This window comes from Mytilus edulis, chromosome 13, assembly GCF_963676685.1.
Source record: "Mytilus edulis chromosome 13, xbMytEdul2.2, whole genome shotgun sequence".
Lineage (NCBI taxonomy): Eukaryota > Metazoa > Mollusca > Bivalvia > Mytilida > Mytilidae > Mytilus > Mytilus edulis.
In genome coordinates, this window is record NC_092356.1 from 39,068,861 (window position 1) to 39,090,159 (window position 21,299).

Consider the following 21,299-nt stretch of genomic DNA (forward strand, 5'->3'; position numbering starts at 1 on the left):
GTAAGTGCAGAAAATAGATTTCCAAATGACATCAGATTTAAACTAAGATATATGGTAAAATATATGGGATGGACAATCTATTTTGACTTGAAGGAGGCTTGAGGGTACCAAAATAAAAGCAAAAAAATAAAAAAAAATTCAATACAAATTTTATTTATTACTCTATTAGTTGTTACTTTATGATTGGTACAAAATCAACCAAAAAAATCGATTTGTTTTGGACCCAGAAGACTTTTAAAATGTTTATATCATTAAAAAAAGCTCTTTATTATCACCCTTTGCTGCAAAAATGTCATTTTTTTGCATTTAAAATTGAAATATCATTTTTAACTCATCAGTGACCTATATTTTGTTTTTCAAATAAGCTGCACTTAAAAGCGATTTATGTAATTTAGTTTTTTGGTTTTTTTTATTTCGATATTACCAGACCTCTATTTCTCCTATTAGTTCAACAACAAAAAATTACCTATTAAGTATATGAGAAAGTTCATTTATAGAAAAAATAGCGAATAAGACAGTTACTGGATACAGATTAAAATTTGTGAGTACTGTGAAATTTCTCTATAAAAAAATGGTTTTTTTACCTATACTGGTTCTTATACAGGATCTGCATGTGTCATCTCACGGATTGGGATATAGCAATAAGGTCATTATTTTGGTCTTCTTCTACATGGCAGTAAAATCGATGTCAAAGTAGGGTGTCAATTATGCTGTGCAGGTATTCCTATCCTTCGACCCCTACCTTGAAGAACTTATTTATTGCAACATTGATCATTTGTTCTCGTCCAGGACATGCATGCAACATTTGCCACTAGATATTAATCAGACAGCAATCAATCAATCAATCATATTCCTCTGATCAGATCACTGGACCATGACCATATATCTATAATACTAAAATTACGAGGTCCAATTTGTCAGCCGTCATCACGTAAAAACGACGAATCAAAGAATTCAACTTTATATACAACTAATATAGTGCAAAGGTGTAGATTAAAAATTACACCACTCCAGGCCCTTTTGTTTTCCACGTAATTAATATCGCCAATAATTTGGAAGTTCCGGGTCGAGTCCGATATCGATACCAATAGTATAATCACCTGTTACCTATTAACTTATCTGTACGTTCCGCATCTGACAGGCGCACCACCAAACGGTGTATTCAGGATTAACATGCTATATAAACGGGTCATAATCACAGGGTTGACACTACTAAATTGTCAAATTGTTACCTATTGTAGTATTTTAATCCGTAAGACTTTCTAAGATAACAATACGAATACTAAAAATCTGGACTAAAAATAAGTTTCAATTTGTTAGCAGGCATGACGTAAAACAGTGAATCAAAGAATTCAACTTTATTTATAACTAATTAAGGACAATGCTGTTGATTAAAAAATACTCCATTCCAGGACCTTTTGTTTTCAAAATATTTAATATTACCAATAATTGATAAGTTCCAGTTCGACGGGTTCAAACAGAAAGATTTGATAGCAGAGAAAATTGTGTATCTTATAATCGGCAGGACTTTATCAGATGACAGTACTGATACTAAGATAAGGCTTGCGCATAGTTATATACTTTAATTCAGTCACAGACCCGCGATATCACGGGTGTGTTCTAGTGTAGTTTAATAATCAACGCTATGTACTCCTTCTAAGTAACTTTCTTGAGGTCTTTTGGGGGTAATTATACTTGGGTTTACAAAATCAATGTGAAATTTTGCATGTCCTTCACAAAGAACTTTACTTCATCTTCATTATTTAAGTTCTTGTGCGTTGGTCAGTTTTTTATTAATTAAAGAAATCATAAGGCCAAAAACACCCTCGTAATGTAATTGTTGGTCTGGTATGTCCTTGACCTCATTTCCATGAGGGTTTTGTGCATAGATCTAATTAAAAAAAAAAGACATGTCTGATCGACAGAGGACGCATGACCTTGACTTTTACTTAGTTTTGTTGGTTCCGAATTAACATATGTTTCAGATATAACGGAATACCATTAAACTTTTATTTTTATGCTTTTTTATTACAAATTTTACATCCATAAAGTTCCTCTAAGAATAAAGGTTATGTCATCTTCAACAATATGGATAGAGAACCTTGGCTATTGTTATTTCATCAAGATTAAGCAATTTCTCATCGCATACATTTTGTATTGTCATCACTGTTTAAACTTCAAAGTTCTCAATCAACACATTTATACAATGTAATGACTTTTTCCTTTGAAGAGTTACAAAAATATAAAAGTTATGTCAAAGATTATTGTTGTCTTTTGTATTCATGAGGAGAAATATGTTTATTTCAAAGATAATGACAATTACAGCTGATGTGAAATTTTGGGAAAAATTATCCATTTCTTTCATAGACTTCTCTGTTCTTGTATTAGTATCAGCATGCACATTATTTTCACCAGCTAACGAAATTTAAAGGATGATAATATATATAGAATATACTAGTATCTAATTTAAAATATGGATTGGCACATTTAAGCGTTATTAGATCTGTATGAACAGTTTTCCATCTTATTGATTACTCCCCAACAATTGTATCATGCTGTAGCCTTAGTTACTTTTAAATTCTACATAAGGAACTGTCTTAACCATGTTTTCAATGTGTCAAATAGTCATCGTTGACTGCTTAACCATTGCTTTTGACTCATCGTTGACTGCTTAACCATTGCTTTTCGCCAGTATTTATGTCTCTAAAAACCTACTAAACCACAAAGGTTGACAGTGTACAAATTGTATCAACTCTTGACTTCTCTGTCGTGTCAGTCTTCAAAATCCTTGAAAAAGTATACGTCCGTTTCGCTGTTCAGCATGTATAAATACGCAGCTACGTCAGGACGGAAGAGGGACGTTAAATCCGAGGCCTATAGAGAAGGATGTTGGGTTCAGCCCGTTAACGGTCCCTTGCAAGAACTCTTTTAGGAATCCATAGATGTCCTATTGCAAGACAAATTATAGTTTTTGTCATCGTACTGCTATAAAACCCACTCAGCAAGTCAAATCTCAGATTGTTAAAGTTTTGAATTTAAAAAAAAAATCATATAATTAACGTTCCATTCTAGTTCGTGTTTATCCTATTTTATGTTAGTTAGCACTCATAATATAACCTATCTTTGAAAACTATACGTTCCCAGCTAAGTTACTGATGATAGATGGTTCATAGGCGGATTCAGGGGGCTCGGCGCCCCCCCCCCCCCTTTTCGTGTAAAAAATTTGGTTGATTATATAGGGAATCACTGAAGCGTGACTGGAGCGCCCCCTCCTTTTAGGTCAGTCAGCAGCCCCCCTCCCCCCTTACAAAAAGTTCTGGATCCGCCACTGTGGTTTTACTTATGCCATTGCGGATTTCTTATTATACTTTCAAGTAATTCTACTTTACTGGTACCTTTTCTTTCTTTTTTTCCATTCAAATGTAGTTATTTTATTCTTACTAGATAAAACCTCGGATCATACATGTTTTATGCACATATAACCTATAACCTATATAGTTCTAAAACAACAACAACAAAAATGCATCGGAGGGTCTTGTAGTGCATGGAGATTAATATAGTTTGCTTTGGGTTTTTTTCTCAGTAAAATACTACTTTTTGTCCGCAGGACCGACAGTTCCTAAATTTCGACTAGAAAATACGTCAAGACCGTTGTACAAAAAAAATGTTTAACGATCGAGACGAAGATATTGTATTACCCATTATTTTTTCATTAATTTTTGTTAGTTTTAGTCTGGCAAAATATATAATCGTTTGAACAGAATTTTATTCAAATAAATTGAATTGGATTGAGCAACAAGCAGAGCCTATGTAAGACCCCTCAATCATTGAAAACAAGGTACGATATATTAAATTCAAACAAAGATATAAATACACAAATACAATGGCAAATCAGAATTAATTTTTCAAAAATACCCCATAGCATCAAATAGATAAATTTCAGATAAAAAGTCTAAGAATGATTCAGATAGTTAACTCAGATTTTTTTTAGTTGATAACTCCAATATTGATTTAGATGCAAGTACATTCAGTTAAACAGTCTCCAGTCAGTATCTGTTGTTCATATCTTGGTCACAATCCTCGCACGACCAAAATACTATTATTATTCAAAAAATATAATTAAACCAATTACTCCGCTACTCAAAGTCCTTGTAAAATTGTGAAAATGTTGTTTTGAAATAATTTTGTTTTTACTTTTTTTTCAGTCAAAAACGCAAGCGTCGATAATTGATTTGTTTATCTAAAAAAATATAATTTCATTATTTCTGTCCTTGCTTTTTCGATGTACCCTTTTTTCTAAAGAAATACGATTAAATTTTGAACAAACAATATTCAAATCAGTTAAATAAATAGTGTTTTGTCAAATTTATTTAACTTCGAAAGTGAGTTACACATTTGTACCTCATTTTTCATTTTGCTTGTTTGCTGTTGTTTTAACAGTAAAAATAAATAATAAATAAAACAATTCATATATCTGTCACCAGGCGACATCGTCAAAATTCTACTTCATATGAAATATGAGATTTTGATTTGAGAGGCTGGCATTTCGGTGAATGGTACTCTCATTAGGGAGGGACAGATGAAGCTTTGAACTATCTCTGATTGGTACGAAGTTCTAACATTTGGGTGGTGCTTTATCTGAAACTGACATCACCATGCGCACGTGTCCGAAACATAAATATACTAATATATATTTACTTAATTACTGAAAACATTCATTATGACGAGCGTGTTTGGTAAATTCTAATATTATATTACAAAATGGAAAACATGAAAATAAAACAAAATTTAGATGACAGTTTGACGGAATCAGATTTGGATTTTAAATTAAGACTTTACCGCTCTGCGAAATCGCAATTCAGTGAAAACTTTATGGACTCGAAAATGTGGAAACCTACAATTCCTGAACATGTTAAATTTAGCGGAAAATGTGGAATCGCTGCAAGAATGGAGAATAGTAGCAAACAGAATGACAATAAATCTACTTTTGAAGATAAGAAGCAAAATAACCAGAAAGAGGAAACAAAGGAATCTGTGAATAAACCGGTGAAAAAAACTGAGGAATTTTCGGACCCCGATGTCAAACCACCATATTCTTATGTTGCTCTTATTGCTATGGCAATTAAAGAATGCGATGATAAAAGATTAACACTTAGTGGAATTTATCAATATATCATGAAGAAATTTCCCTACTATGAGAAAAATAAGAAAGGATGGCAAAATAGTATTCGTCACAATCTAAGTCTGAATGAATGTTTTGTAAAAGTCCCAAGAGAAGGTGGGGGAGAACGCAAAGGGAATTATTGGACTTTAGACCCTGCATTTGAAGACATGTTTGAGAAAGGAAACTACCGACGTCGACGAAGAATGCGTCGACCATACCGAGCATCGATATCTCTCCCGAAACCATTATTTGTGGACGGACACTGCTCTCCATACAACCAATTTTCTTTAACCAAACCGTATTTTTCACCGCCAGCGTATTCTCAGTATTCACAATATTCGCCGTGGTCTCTGGCACCAAATTCTGCATCTCCAATGTCACAAATAAACAGTTATAACAGTTGCAACCAGTCCCGTGTTCCGCCACCGGGTCCCAGTTTAGCGGCCTGTAGTTATAGTGCAATGCAATCAGCCATGCAAATGAACAATCCTGGACCAACATTTCCCCAGTTTAATGACTACAGTTCGATGGGCTCTAGTTCATTTCCCTTTCCTTACAGACAACAAGGAGAGGCGGTGCATTATACCTACTGGAGCGAGAGGTGCGTATAAACATTTGTACACATATACATCTATAGTAATTTATTTCAACGTAGTCCTAACTAAAGTTTTTTCTAAACTATTAATCGGAAATGTATTTGATATCTAAAACAAATCAGGGATGATCTTCTAAATAAGATGAAGAGGTCTTCGGGACAGGAGTAGCAATTGTAAAGTTTAGACAAATCATGTAAACGCCGAGAGATCTTAAAAATGAAAAAAATAGATTTGCAAAATTTAAGACTAACCCAAACCATATCAGGCCTTTTTATAAAACCAATAAACTAATATATGTAAACAAGGGAATTTTTCAAATGTAATTTCGGTGTATTTTGTATGCCGAACATACTTTTGTCTTTATGCATAATACAAGTAAATGCAAATAGGAAATATAGACTTTTAGTTTTAAAAAAAAAAGACCACATGATAATCAAAAGAGAATCATATTGTAGCTATCTTATTCCAGTGACGGTTTTGATATTATATATTTTGATCAGTAAACGTTGAATACCAATATAAATTATTAATAGTTCTTTAATATTTTCTGTCAATTTAATATTTAACAATATTATAAACAATTTGATATATATAAACACAACATCATTTAAATTTTTGTTTTATTTTTCTTTCTTATCTTTTATACATGCAGATAATACTAAATTAATAAATGGTTATTTAATTCAAAGAAATTTGAACAGTTTCCTTGGTTTTTCTTTCACTCTCAACATTACCAATGTTAAAATAAAACTGTAAAATCCATTTTTAAATTTTATTTTTTAGGAGTATTAAATTTTATACGTTTAATATTTTAGAATAATTTTACACCTGTTTCATCAAACACAAAATTTTATTCAGCGTTTAAACTGTATTGAAGAGAGTAAACATGTTAAAAAAGCATTGTTTTTTAGTTAAGATTTCTTAAAAATCCAATATTGTGTGTGTACTTATTGCAGTAATTATATAAAAAAAAAGCCAAAATCTACCAAAATTGCAGTTTAAGCCATCTCAATTTGGTTTCTTGTTCAGAAATATGCCTTACAGATATCAGTAGACTGTATGAATATGACACAGGTGTTAAATTAATTCAAGGGGAACAGTTTATCAAAGATATCAGGCTTAAACGTTTATCCACCTCTTTCCAAATTTTGCAGAAATTTTGTAATTTTGAATAAAAAGCAATTCTAGAATTTTTACAGAAGTAAAGTTAAACACATGCATCATAAAAATAACAATACTGGTTAATACATTGACAAAGTTTTCTCTTTCTCGTGTAATTTAAAAGTTTTTAAAATATTTTCTACGTTTCAGTAGCATCGAATCATTTTCAAAAATGTGACTCGGTTCAAAATCATGATGTTAAAAAAACGATTATAAACATAAAAATATCTATAAATTTGTACAATTTTTCGGAATTTGCTTAAAGTAAAAATAAGAATCATAATTTCATGGGTTCCCATTGTGGTCTTATTCACATGGTATTTGCAAAAATATATTGCTTCAAAAGCAAGACCAAGCTACAAAGTTCATGTTTATAAATTATTAGCAGTTCTGCAATGATCTGTTTGCATTTTCTTTTTTTTTTTCTTTTGATTTTTCTTTGTCTTCAAAGACCCAGCAAGCTTTATTAGGATTTGCAACTGAAATTCACATCCCTTAAGCTCCCCAAAAGTCTATATGATATACCATGTACATTTTGGTTCTATGTGAATGTTTTCTTTTAAGCCAATCTGAAATTTGACATTTATTTGTTTAAAAATAACTTTATATGTGTATTCGTTGTTACAATCTAAATTCCAATTTTGTTTTTCTTTTCCAACTTATGAAACAGAAGATAGAATCCGATTTCAAGTTCTAATATTTATATATCATATTATTGTAAAAATAGGTTTGGAAAACGATTATATTTGTAAAATACAGCTACCAATATGCATGTTGACGAATGTATGCATTATTGTACAATGTAATGCATATTAATTTACTTTATTTTGTGTAAAGTAATTTTGAATAATATTTTTATATAGATAAAGCTGTTTCAAAATTTTAGATATATTAATAAAGTGTTTCTTTTATCATTTATAAGGTCCAAACCTTTTGCGCTTTCAAATAAGGCTATAAAACTAGGTTTTATGTTTTAACCGTTGATTTTTCCTAGAAGAGTATCTACTCAATTTATTATACGTTTCTAAATAACAAATGAAACGTCTGCAAAGTTAAGCAATGAATCAATTTATAAAGAATAGTTATTATTATTAAATTAGTAAATGATTTATATACAAATAAAACCTTAGATAAATAAAATGAAACATATGATAAAATGAAACAGAATATATCGATAACCCTGAAGTAGTTATACAAAAATATTCGCGCGACTTTGAAAATGAAGCATTTCAGTAGCTTTATAATTTAAAGTGCTTTGTAAAATCTAAAACATCTTGATAAAAATAAATAATATTTCACAAGAAGGTTACATAACCTTCTTCAAGGGGCTAATTATTTCTACAATAACACACATAAACCGAGTAATAACATCATAATTATAAACAGTCGGTAAATCATATCTAATTATTTTATCTAGTTAGTGAAATATAAACATGTTATTTTCTCTCTGGGGACGAAACTTGAACTTGAGGAGGGCAGTGTGATGTAGACACACGATCTTTATTTACTTAAGTTAGGTAATTGTTTATTTTGCACATGTATGTTAAACAATCATTAAGATTCTACAGACACGCATTCAAGTATATATCAATAGTTTACCCAATTTCGTAAATATTTTATGTAATTCTTTGTTTTTCGCTACTTAAAAACACAAACCAAAAGTATTTTGCAGATAGAAGAAAAATAAACCGCGCGACGTGAGCTTAGGTAATAACGCTATCAATATCGTCTTGGGAAGAAATTTTGTACTTTCTGACAGAATTTCTTCTTCTTCAGCCGCGTAAAAGATTCTCTAATAGAAGAATTAAGTTGCATATTAAGAAAAAAGATATTCAGATTTCAATCATATTTTCATCTTTAAAGGTACAGAAATCAATACGGATATAACATTTAAAAGGGTCTTTCTCTGTCTTAAATGGAAAAATACAGGAAAATTCTATGCCTGTACATTGCTTTTAGATATGAACTTGAAACTGCTATTACAACAAAATTATACAAATGCATTTAGGGACCGTTCAATATTTATCAGATGGATGGGCCGGTGCAAAATGGGGCAGGGCAAGCACTTTTTTTGTGGAAATATTTGGATGGGCGAGAACTTTTTTTAATATATATAGTGGATGGGCTAGAACTTATTTTATTTGAAAAAAAATTGCTTTCAATTTTATCGGTGTGGAGGAAATTCCTTTTGCAGGCACAAAAAACATAAAGGACATGGTCTCAACAATAATTTTCAGTTTAGGCCAAATCCAGATAGTCATCTTTAAATTTTTTTATAACTTTTTCAAATCAACATGGATTTTCATAAAACTCTACAATTATTTCATTTATATATTGATCTTACAGAATACCAGGTTGTTTGGTAGTTTGGTGAATTGCTGTCATTCTATGGATTTAATAAATAGGTTAAAAAAAGCTAAAATTTTCAGTTTTGGCTAAATCCAGATAGTCATCTTTAAATTTTTTTATAACTTTTTCAAATCAACATAGATTTTCATAAAACTCTACAATTATTTCATTTATATATTGATCTTACAGAATACCAGGTTGTTTGGTAGTTTGGTGAATTGCTGTCATTCTATGGATTTAATAAATAGGTTAAAAAAAGCTAAAATTTTCAGTTTTGGCTAAATCCAGATAGTCATCTTTAATTTTTTTCATAACTTTTTCAAATCAACTGGCATTTTTATAAAACTCTACAATTATTTCATTTATATATTGATCTTATAGAATACTAGGTTGTTTGGTAGTTTGGTCAATTGCTGTCATTCTATGGATTTAATAAAAAGGTTAAAAAAGCAAAAATTTTCAGTCTAGGATAATTCCAGAAAGTCATCTTTAATTTTTTTTATAACTTTTTCAAATTAACATGGATTTCCATAAAACTCTATAGTTATTTCATTTATATATTGATCTTACAGAATACCAGGTTGTTTGGTAGTTTGGTGAATTGCTGTCATTCTTATGGATTTAATAAAAAGGTTAAAAAAAGCTTAAATTTTCAGTTTAGGCCAAATCATTAGATAGTCATCTTTAAACTTTTTTATAACTTTTTCAAATCAATTTAGATCTTCATATAACTCTACAGCTATCTCATTTATATATTAATCTTACAGAATGCCAAGTTGTGTGTTGTTTTACTGTCAAATGTTCGGATTTAATTAATAGGTGAAAAAAGGTGCATCAAAGTCAAAAATATGTCTGCCTAAATTGCTTAAAAGGACCATAATTTCTTTTTTGAAAGATTAGATAAAGGGACATTGGTGAGGGGGGATAGGAGGGGTCTTGATCCCGAAATCCCGGACTTGATAAAACGAAACCCCGAGGTCCCGAATTTAAATAAAGCAAATCCCGACATCCCGAAATACGAAAAAAAGGATTCCCGGATCCCGAAAGGGTCAATCCCGAAAATCCCGAGCTTAAAAACACTCGATCCCGGAGTCCCCATAAAGGTCCTATCCCCCCTCTTTGGTATTTGAACTATATTTAACATGCTGTGTTATTAAGACAATAATTAGTTATTCAGCATATGATTATATTTTTACTAGTCCAAGAGTTATTGTCCCTTAGTTTAAATTATTTCCTTTATTTTAAATCAATATTGTATCTGAGGCTGCAAATATAAAATCAAATATATACATGTATGTATGGTTCTGATACACACTTAAATATTTATATATAAACATGATAAATGGAATTAACTAGCACATTTTAAATTTTGTATTTACACCAAAGTCTATTCTTTGATTTCAAGACATAAACCTGCAAACTTTCAAATAGAAAAAGAACTTTAATATTTTTTGATTGTTTTAAGCTTTAGAGGGGCAAGGACTTTTTTATAGATTTTTTTAGATGGGCGAGGACTTTTTTTCAGAATTTAAAAGGATGGGCATTAACTTTTTTAATGAATCAATATTAAGAATGCACCGGCCCATCCATCTGATAAATATTGAACGGTCCCTTACAATAATCTGTATATCATGAGTTATTAATTATATATTTATTTCTCTATTAATAGGTAAATAATTGCCATACAGTGTTTGAGCTACAGTATCATACCTGAATGTTGTGTCACGATTCTGTGCCAGAAAAAAAAGCATTGTCCAACACAGAAACTGAACACTGATGTACAACTCGTTTAAAAATTATGGAGCCTACAAGAGAAAATTACAATCGAGAATTTTATTCATATTTTAATATATTATATTTATTGTTATTTTTTCTGATTAAAGGCAATTTCTTACCATGCAATATATCTATTCTCGTTGCCATTACTTTATTTATTAATTAAAGGAGATGTAGGGTATGAATGCCAATGAGAAAGCAACCAAATGGCAAAATGACCAAAGGACTTCAAGAAAGCAATATGGTGTCTTACAAAATTGACATTGTCTGCAATAGGCCAATCTTTTAATGGTCCCGAGTCTGTAAAAGTAGTAAATTATAACAGAAACAATAACATCTGCTATTACAAACCAACCATCCGAATTAAATTTGCAAAAACAAGAATGTGTCCAAAGTACACGGATGCCCCACTCGAATTATCATTTTCCATGTTCAATGGACCGTGAAATTGAGTAAAAAATCTAATTTGGCCTTAAAAGTAAAAAGATCAACCAAAAGGGAACATGTGTACTAAGTTTCAAGTTGATTGGACTTCAGCTTCATCAAAAACTACCTTGACCAAAAACTTTAACCTGAAACTCGCACTTTTAATTTCTATGTTCTTGGACCATGAAAATGGGGTCAAAAGTTTAATTTTGTTTTAAGAGAAGAAAGATCATATCATAAGGAACATGTGTACTAAGTTTCAAGTTGATTGGACTTCAGCTTCATCAAAAACTACCTTGACCAAAAACTTTAACCTGAAGTGGGACGGACGGACGGACGGTACAACGGACGGAAGGACGCACAGACCAGAAAACATAATGCCCCTCTACTATCGTAGGTGGGGCATAAAAATCCTATTTATTTATTTCATACGACTATTGCAACCGAGGTTCCTGACTTGGGACAAATACATGAATATTTAATTTGGTTAACTCCTCCCTTTTTAATCTCGATCAGTGAATAGATATAAAGTACGTAAAAGCACATATGATACAAACCAATACAGGACTATCTAAATAGCGGTATATTGTATCTAAGTAATAAACAACAAACTAATTCTTACTAATGAATGCTCAAAGTTACTGAAAGCAAGCTTGAAGCATTTAATCGGCTCATAAAACAATCCTGCTTCATTTACTTTTTTGCACCATTTAAAAATGATTTATACAACATAAACATTATTTTCATATTCAAAATTATATCATGGCATCTTGAATTGAAGTTGAAATTAACAAGGACCGTCATAATTTCACAAAGAATACAGTGAAACAAATAGATAAATGTGGAAAAATTTGTAGAAAATACGAAAGTTGAGCTAGTAGAAGCAACATATGGGTAAAGAACAAATGGTAAAAGTTTCATGAAGTCTGGAACAATTTCCCCATTATTTATCACAACATGGTAATTTTCTGTTGAAGTCTTTGAATCTTTACTTAAACACCTGTCATATTCTTCCTGATTTGGTACAGGCACCTCCGGTGCTTTGCTTTTGTGCCAATTGGCATTTCATTTGCGCCACAAACCGTTTTTCATTTGCGCCAATATTACAGGTAAATACAGTCAGGTTCATACAGATAAATAGTATAAAAATAGATTTTTTCATAAAAGACTTTTAATAATAAAGACATGTTTTGTTTGCATTATAAAAAGTTTATTCAGCATGTGTTCATAGCTTGTAATTTTATTTTCGAATTTAGGGAGACGGATTTATATAAGAGCTCTGCTCTTGTTTCCTAATCCCAGTTATTGAATCTTTTGTTTATTTCGTATTTATGTCTTTGCCCTTGTAGCTATATATATAATGATTTCTTTAATAAAGTATGTTTACAGTAAAACGTTCATCTCAGAAATTAGTCATCATAAAACCATGCAAGTAATGTTAAAACCTTGATAAAACATAAAAAAAACAAGAATGTGTCCAAAGTATACGGATGCCCCACTCGCGCTATCCTTTTCCATGTTCCATGGACCGTGAAATTGGGTAATAATCTAATTTTGGTATTAAAATTAGAAAGATTATACTATAGGGAACATATTGTACTAAGTTTCAAGTTGATTGGACTTCAATTTCATCAAAAACTACCTTGACCAAAAACTTTAACCTGAAACTCCCACTTTCATTTTCCGTTTAGTGAACCGTGCAATTAGGATCAAAAGTCTAATTTGGCTTTAAAATTAGAACGATCATATCATAAGCAACAAGTGTACTAAGTTTCAAGTTGATTAGACTTCAGCTTCATCAAAAACTACCTTGACCAAAAACTTTAACCTGAAACTCCCACTTTCATTTTCTATGTTCAGTGGACCATGAAATTGGGGTCAAAAGTCTAATTTTGCTTTAAAATTAGAAAGATCATATCATAAGCAACAAGTGTACTAAGTTTCAAGTTGATTGGACTTCAGCTTCATCAAAAACTACCTTGACCAAGAACTTTAACCTGAACGGACGCACAGACGAACGGACGAACGAACGAACGGAGCCACAGACCAGAAAACATAATGTCCTCTATTATCGTAGGTGGGGCATAAAAATCAAACACAAAAGAAAGCACTATACACTGGAGTAAAATTTCCAGACAGTTCTCAGCATTTTACTCTATAGCATAGTTTTTAAGTCTGTCCATATCCGTTGTTATTCTGGTACGGCTAAACGACTTGTTTCCATTTTTTCAGAACATATGATATACTATATGAGTGATCATCAAAATATACAGACGTATTTCCTCTGTTTGTCTCTGAATTGACAATGTCCATCTTCGTAACACCTCAAACATGCGTACACTTTATAATTCTGAATTTGTAATATGTATTAGAAATCAGTATGAAGTCACTTCATATCCAGGCAAAATACTGTAGAAACAAAGCTTATTCTCAATAGAGCAATGATTATTTAACCTTTCCGTTATATATTACCTGTATTACCTGTAAAATAGCGCAAATGAAGTGATATGTTTTGGCGCAAATAAATTTATAATTTTGTGGCGCAGATGAAAGATTTTTGAAAAATTGACGCAAATGCAAGGCGCCCGGCACCTCCTTATGTAGAAAATGGTGTCCTAAACCTGGTTTTAATAGCTAGCTGAACCTCTCACCTGTATGATAGTCGCATACAAATTTCCATTATAGTGACAACATGTGTGAACAAAGATATAAATTACTTATATCTACTTGATACAAGTAATCAGTAAGGTACGTAGTAAATTACAAAAAAGGGTAATAACACTTCACACGGCATGGGAATGATATTACTCAAAAAGGGAAATAACACTTCACACGACATGGGAATGATATTACTCATAAAGGGAAATAACACTTCACACGACAGGGAAAGGCTATTAACTCAAAAAGGGAAATAACACTTCACACGACATGGGAATGATATTACTCAAAAAGGGAAATAACACTTCACACGACAGGAGAAGGTTATTTACTCCAAAAGAAAAATAACACTTCGCACGACATGGGGAATGATATTACTGAAAGAGGGAAAAAAACACTTCAAACGACATAGCACAGATATTACACAAAAAAGAGTAATAACATTTCACATGACATGGGAATGATATTGCACAAAAAGGGAAAAAACACTTGACACGACATAGAACAGATATTACACATGGGAATGATATTACTCAAAAAGGGAAAATATAACTTCACACGACATGATAATGGTATTACTCAAAAAGGAAAATAACACTTCACACGACATGTGAATGGTATTACTCAAAAAGGAAAATAACACTTCACACGACATTAGAATGGTATTACTCAAAAAGGAAAATAACACTTCACACGACATGGGAATGATATTACTCAAAAGAGAAATAATACTTCACACGATATGGAAATGATTACTTTAAAAGGGAAATAACACTTCACACGACATGGGACAGATATTACTGAAAAGAGAAATAATAATTCACACGACATGGGACAGATATTACTGAAAAATGAAATAACACTTCACACGACATGGGACAGATATTACTGAAAAGAAAAATAATACTTCACACGACATGGGACAGATATTACTGAAAAGAGAAATAATACTTCACACGACATGGGACAGATATTACCGAAAAGAAAAATAATTCTTCACACGACATGGGACAGATATTACTGAAAGGAGAAATAATACTTCACACGACATGGGACGGATATTAGTGAAAAGAGAAATAATACTTCACACGACATGGGACAGATATAACTGAAAGAGGGGAAAACACTTCACACAACATAGGACAGATATTACACAAAAAGGGGAATAACATTTCAAACGACATGGGAATGTTATAACTCAAAAAGTGAAATTAAGCTTAGCCTGGCAAGAAGGATCACAATTTTTGTTAAACTCAAATTTCAGACATTTGAAAATTTGTCTAACGACATTTCCTTCAAGCCAATCAGTAATGCAGATTGTATATATCATTAAATATACCAGTTGTTTCTGTAAAGATAACACTCCAAAGTGCCGTCTAAGATAACTTCATAGTCTTTAAACCACTTTAAATTCTCCTCCTAGATAACAAATGTTAAATCAGTTGTTGAAGATCCCTCTCCATCAACGACTTGATAAGTTTACAAATCATCTTAACAGATAAGATTATTCTATCGCGATATGTAATGCCAAGAAAGCTGCTAAATCAACTCTCCTTTCCCTTCTCATTCATTATTCATTCGTTCATTCATAAAAAGTACAATGTCAGATTTTGGTGATAAGTTACGCTAACGAGATTCTCTTTTACATGTAGGCATCAGAAAAGGTGGTAGAAAATCTAGATGACAGTTTATAAAATAATATTTAATTCTTACAAAAACTTTTCATGCAAAAGTGGGTCTTAACTTGTAGTTAGGTGATAGTTTTGGGTTCTTTTTGTTTGCTCAATGTTGAAGGCCTCATTATGACTTTGAGATGAAGAATAGCAACACGAATAATGAATGAGAAGGGAACACAACATAGGACAGATATTACACAAAAATGAGAAATGACAAATATGTGTGGATTGTTCGTGTTGCTATTCTTCATCTCAAAGTCATAATAATTTGTTATGTATGCTTTTCAGTGTGTGTTTTTTTTATGTTGCTGTGCATGTACTGATTTTGTGTCATGAATGGATTCACATTCATATTCATATTCCTTCACTTTCTTTTAATCAATGAGACTAAAGCACACTGACTAAACTAAATGCAGTTGTATCTTTATATATAAGGCTAGTTAACAAATGTAATGTGCAGTAATTTGTTGCACTTTATAATGAGAAATAAAGGCAACAGTAGTATACCGCTGTTCAAAACTCGTAAATCTACGGACAAAAAACAAAATCGAGACAACAAACTAAAAACGCATTCAATATAAGAGGAGAACAACGACACAACATCAACGGACTAAGCACTAGACAAAATCCGATAAGAACAACAAACACAACACCAAACCAAACACATGAATTTGGGATAGAAAAGTACCGTGACACGTCTTATAGTAATTTTACCCCTAGTTACATCGTTATCTGGACTTTCAATCTTCCACATTAGTTCATGGAACCTTTTAACTTTTAACCGACGAAAAAAATAATTAATAGCATCTACACGTTATTTTATTAACAATAAAACAAGAGTCAAAGAGAGAAAAAATCTAGTTAGCAACATTAAATGTGAAAAAAATGAAATAACATTTCACGTATATGCATTTTATTCATTTTCACATCATTTAAAAGTTGCAATAATAAGAATCATATTTCATATAAATATTGTCAAAAAATGTATGTAATAAATTGCATATTATATAACAATTATTCTTCAAAAGAGAATACTGTCAGTAAGTTGTGAAGAATGGCAGTTTGTAGAAATGAGTCGTGTCTCATGATTACAAATGTAGTTTGTTATGAATAGATAATATATCTATATTCATAATTTCCCTATTGAAATAACTTTAATGACAAACAAATTATCAACCAAATTTAACAGATAATTTGCAGCAAAAAGATGATTAATTGGTTAAAGATTTTAAGTTTACTTCCTTTCTTTTACGCTTTTATTATAAGGAATAAAATTCCCGGCACATCCAGTCTACAGTATGTTATATCTTATTTGTAAAACACACTTTGTTGTAAAGACTTTTCTTTGTATCAATTCGTCTATTCCGCACTTCGGTTTCCAAAGTACCTATAATATGTTCCGGGGTCTCGTATAGCACGATATTCAGTCTTCTGTGCATGTGAATGTTTTGGGATCAGTTGTTGGGTCTCTTTTTAATGAAAACGTTGTTCCAAGGGTCGTCCTTGCTTAAAAAATTCACATCTGTATGATATATATATAAAAAAGTGTTACTCAAACACTTCTATGATGCTGTCATATGCCAGAAAATTGTGAATTGCATGGAAGCGGCATATTTTTTCCGTATTTATGTTTCTCTGATGTTGTCCTGCTTACATCATTTGCATGTGACAATACTATGAGAAATTTCAATATCTCCACAAAAAATAGAATTTCATTTTTTGGAAAAATGAGAAATGACAAAAATGTGTGGATAGTAACTCTGTGCGAGGTAAACGCATTTGTTATCATATATAGGATTTAAGTCGCATACTTTTTTTATTTTTATTGTATTTTGTAAGTAAGTATAAATGCGTTGGTTGCACCCAAGACGTGCTCTTTAAATCAAGTTGTAATTTGTCTACAATACGACAGAGTATTTACGCCGTTCGATATTTTCTATTACAGATTATCTAAAAGAGAGGCGACAGATACTAAAGGAACATTTAACTCATAAGTCGAAAATAAAATGACAACGCAATGGCTGAAAAAAAAGAAGAAAAAACAAACAGATCTAGACAAACAATAGTACACAAAAAACAAAAATTTCAATATTTTCAACCTTCCTACTAATGGGAACTCTAAAAAAATATATAATTGCAGTATTTCAAAAAAAATACGTTGCGGTCTATATGATTTTAAAATTAGTTCTCACAAACCGGGCACAACTGACAGTTTCTGGAAAAGTTGTCACATTTCGACTCTAGAGTTTGTTGTGATTTGATACCTAATTATACGATAACGTTAACACACATTGACAACACAGAATATGTAAATGAAATCATTCTAATATTTCCCGTCAAATCATCACTTACGATCATTTATGCCAAAATTGTGTGCTATTTGAGTGGAGTTTGTTTTCAATTTCATGGTTATTGCCTGCCGACACGTTCGCCAGAAAAGTAAACTTGACTTGATTCAATTTGCACACCGCGTGTCAAAATTACTACTGAGGGGGCACGAACGGCAAAACACATCATCCTCATCACTTTTGTGTTTTCTTTGGTTGTATATTTGTATATAATTTGCAGAAATATAATAACAACGAACCGCGGTGTTCCAAGATATAGGCATCTATTGAAAGGAAATGGATTTTTGAAAATGTGTTTTTCTTTTTAATGTCGAGTTTTTGTATTTTGGCAGAAAATTAGTTTGAATTTTATGCTGAAAACAGTAAGCAAACAAATCTGACATATCTTTATTTATTTGTATGTGTCGATCATCTAAATTGCATTAGTCCGATTGTAACGTAAATGTTGACTTCCGAACAAAAATATTATATATTGCGGAAATAATATTTATAATTTACATAATTATAAACAGTTTACCACACTGTAGTTGTAAATGATTATTACGAATTTGCTCTAATATTTGAATAGCACAAATTAATGAACCAAAATGTATTACCATAGACATTATAAATAAATATATATAAATGGACGCTTGCATATTTTATATGATGAATTAAAGGAGATGCCAGTTATTAGATCACTCGGGATAGGTTAGCTAGACTTCCGACCAGCAACAAAAAATATGTGTTGGACCAATGCAGCAAGGGTAAAGTCGTCTGGTTGAAAGTGTCATGGGCGCCATATCGATTGTTTGGGGAATATCTGTTTGGAGCAACCTGAAAACACCGTCTAAGTTTTTTTTATAGGGTTCGTGTTGCTCAGTCTTTAGTTTTCTTTATTGAATTATGTGGACAGTTGGTTTTTTTTTTTGGTTTTTTTTAGCCATTGCGTTGTCAGTTTTTTTTTTATTTACGATTTTGAAGGTCCCTTTTGGTATCTTTATCTTCTCTTGCTTTTTAAACTGTGTAAGAGTGAAAAATTCGATAATGCCCTACTATTGTTTAATATCATATTTTCGTTTTTTCAAATTCGATTATTCCGGCTTCTTTTCTTTGTTCCGTAAGAGTCCTGCTCATTGGCGAGGTTAGTAAGATAAGCTGTCCTATGGTCTTTGTCTATTGTGAACAGTTTTGCGCAAATACTTTTATGCATAGATACATAGAAAACGTCAATTGATAAAGACTCAAATGTCTGCATCAAGTACTTTTCGGGTTAGAAATAAACAACATAAATTAAACTGAATGAGATACATAAAACTACATGTTTTTTTTTGGGTGTAAATATTGGTATTCTTTATGCATTATTATATTTGAAAAATAGAATAACAAGTAATTTGAAAATAGCACATGTATTTTAATGGTCATGATTGTTTTTAGATCCAAGACACATCTCAAATACAGAATGCAAATTTAAAGAAAAATATCAAGCAAGTTAAAAATTATATAATGCATAAAATTTTATTTATTATTTGGGGATAACTTTAAATAGGGTATTTATTTTATTACATATATATGAGTAAAATATTTTTTATTGTCAACTTTCTGATTTAGCGCTGAGTAAATAGTATTTATAAAGCTGCTGCCAGACTATCACTCCCCCGATGGGTACCATCCACCAAAAAGCCAGACACATTTTTTTATTCATTAGTTATGAATAATAATATATTTTAATTTATATATTTGTTTATAATTTAATTCTCGAATACTACAGTCTATCTGATTTTTTTTTTAGCTTATAATTTAAGTAATTTAATTTATAGTTTACGATATATGTCATAAAATATGCATATTTAAATAAATTTATTCAATCATAAGCATGACATATGAAAATAAACTTCTATACTATTTTTGTTGATAGTATTTGCAATTTCATTTATCATAAACATCTATCATGTATCATCAAAACTTTAACACTGCTTGGAATGGACATTTATACGGTCAATTGCATCTGCCTGTTAATTTCTACAGAGGCTTTCATTCATCACATTTTAACTTCAACCAAAAGTAAATAGAAAGGTGATATATAATATTTCTCAAAATGTTTAGACAGTAAAACAGTGCAAACTATCTGACATGTTCTGTTATAATCTGCATTGCCGATAGACTTTTGTTATTTTTTGCTTTGAATCGATCAGATGAGTTAAGCGCATTGATTTTTATAGATTATTCGGACTGTTACACCTTTGTCCCGGTTTAGAGGGGTGTTTAGCGCCAACAAACTAGTTTAACCAAACCACATTATGTATGTGCCTGTCTAACCAGAAGCCTACACTTGATTTCAGTGGTTGTCGTTTGTTGCTTTATCTCATATTTGTCTTTCGTTCCTTGTATGGCACATAAATCAGGCCGTTAGTTTTCTCATTTTAATTGTTAAATACAATTGACATTTGGGGGCTTTTATAGCTGACTAGGCGGATGGTGGAAGGCCGTACGGTGACCAATAGTTGTTAACTTCTATGACATTTGGTCTCTGATGAAATTACACCTATACCCCCTACCCCCCCCCCCCCCCCCCCCCCAAAAAAAGAAAAGTAGTAAACCGATTGAAAGGAAGAGGTACAATAGGAAGAGACAGTGATACCGAGAGAGAGAGAGAAATGCGCAATACTTCAGAAATAAAAGTTTTGTTTTTAAAGTACGCTATTCTCCTTCCCCTAAATCTTTAATACTTAATGTAAATTTATATGTCATGTCAAATTGCACTTTTACCAGATTCGTGATGGACAATATGTAGAACTGGTACATCTGGATACATCATTTGTTATGACAAACCTATCTATAGTTATTTTTTTATGTTATCATTCTAAAATACCATTGTATAACATAAACTGCAGTGTCAGATTTCGTGCAACTATTACATAATATTAAAAGTACAAATTAGGAATTCAAGTATTACTACTGCTTCTATAAATATAGAGACACCCTAACATATATTCGACAATTATCAATATATAAGTAAACATGTACTAGTATTTGATTTTTAACATACTCCTTAAGAAATTAGTTTTTTTTTGCAAATTAAGGAATATATTTTTATACATTTAGCCCCCAAAAAATTAAAAAAATTAAAAAAACACTTTATGTTATGTGTTTGAAGCGCTTTTCT

General features: G+C 31.3%; 2 protein-coding genes across 2 annotated transcripts in view; one reads left to right on the forward strand and one right to left on the reverse strand.

Moving 5' to 3' along the window:
• Window positions 1-21,299, reverse strand: part of LOC139501253 (uncharacterized) — a 599,145-nt gene that overhangs the window by 37,191 nt on the left and 540,655 nt on the right. The window lies entirely within an intron of this gene.
• On the forward strand, window positions 4,707-11,172 carry LOC139500690 (forkhead box protein L2-like). The gene is made up of 2 exons (XM_071289491.1): window positions 4,707-5,765; window positions 10,940-11,172. Exons 1-2 carry the CDS (start codon window positions 4,762-4,764, stop codon window positions 10,941-10,943), a joined length of 1,008 nt encoding a protein of 335 aa, XP_071145592.1. The 5' UTR covers window positions 4,707-4,761; the 3' UTR covers window positions 10,944-11,172.

Excerpts from the sequence above, each read along its gene's own strand:
- LOC139500690 (XM_071289491.1), top strand. The coding sequence starts at position 4,762 with ATGGAAAACATGAAAATAAAACAAAATTTAGATGACAGTTTGACGGAA.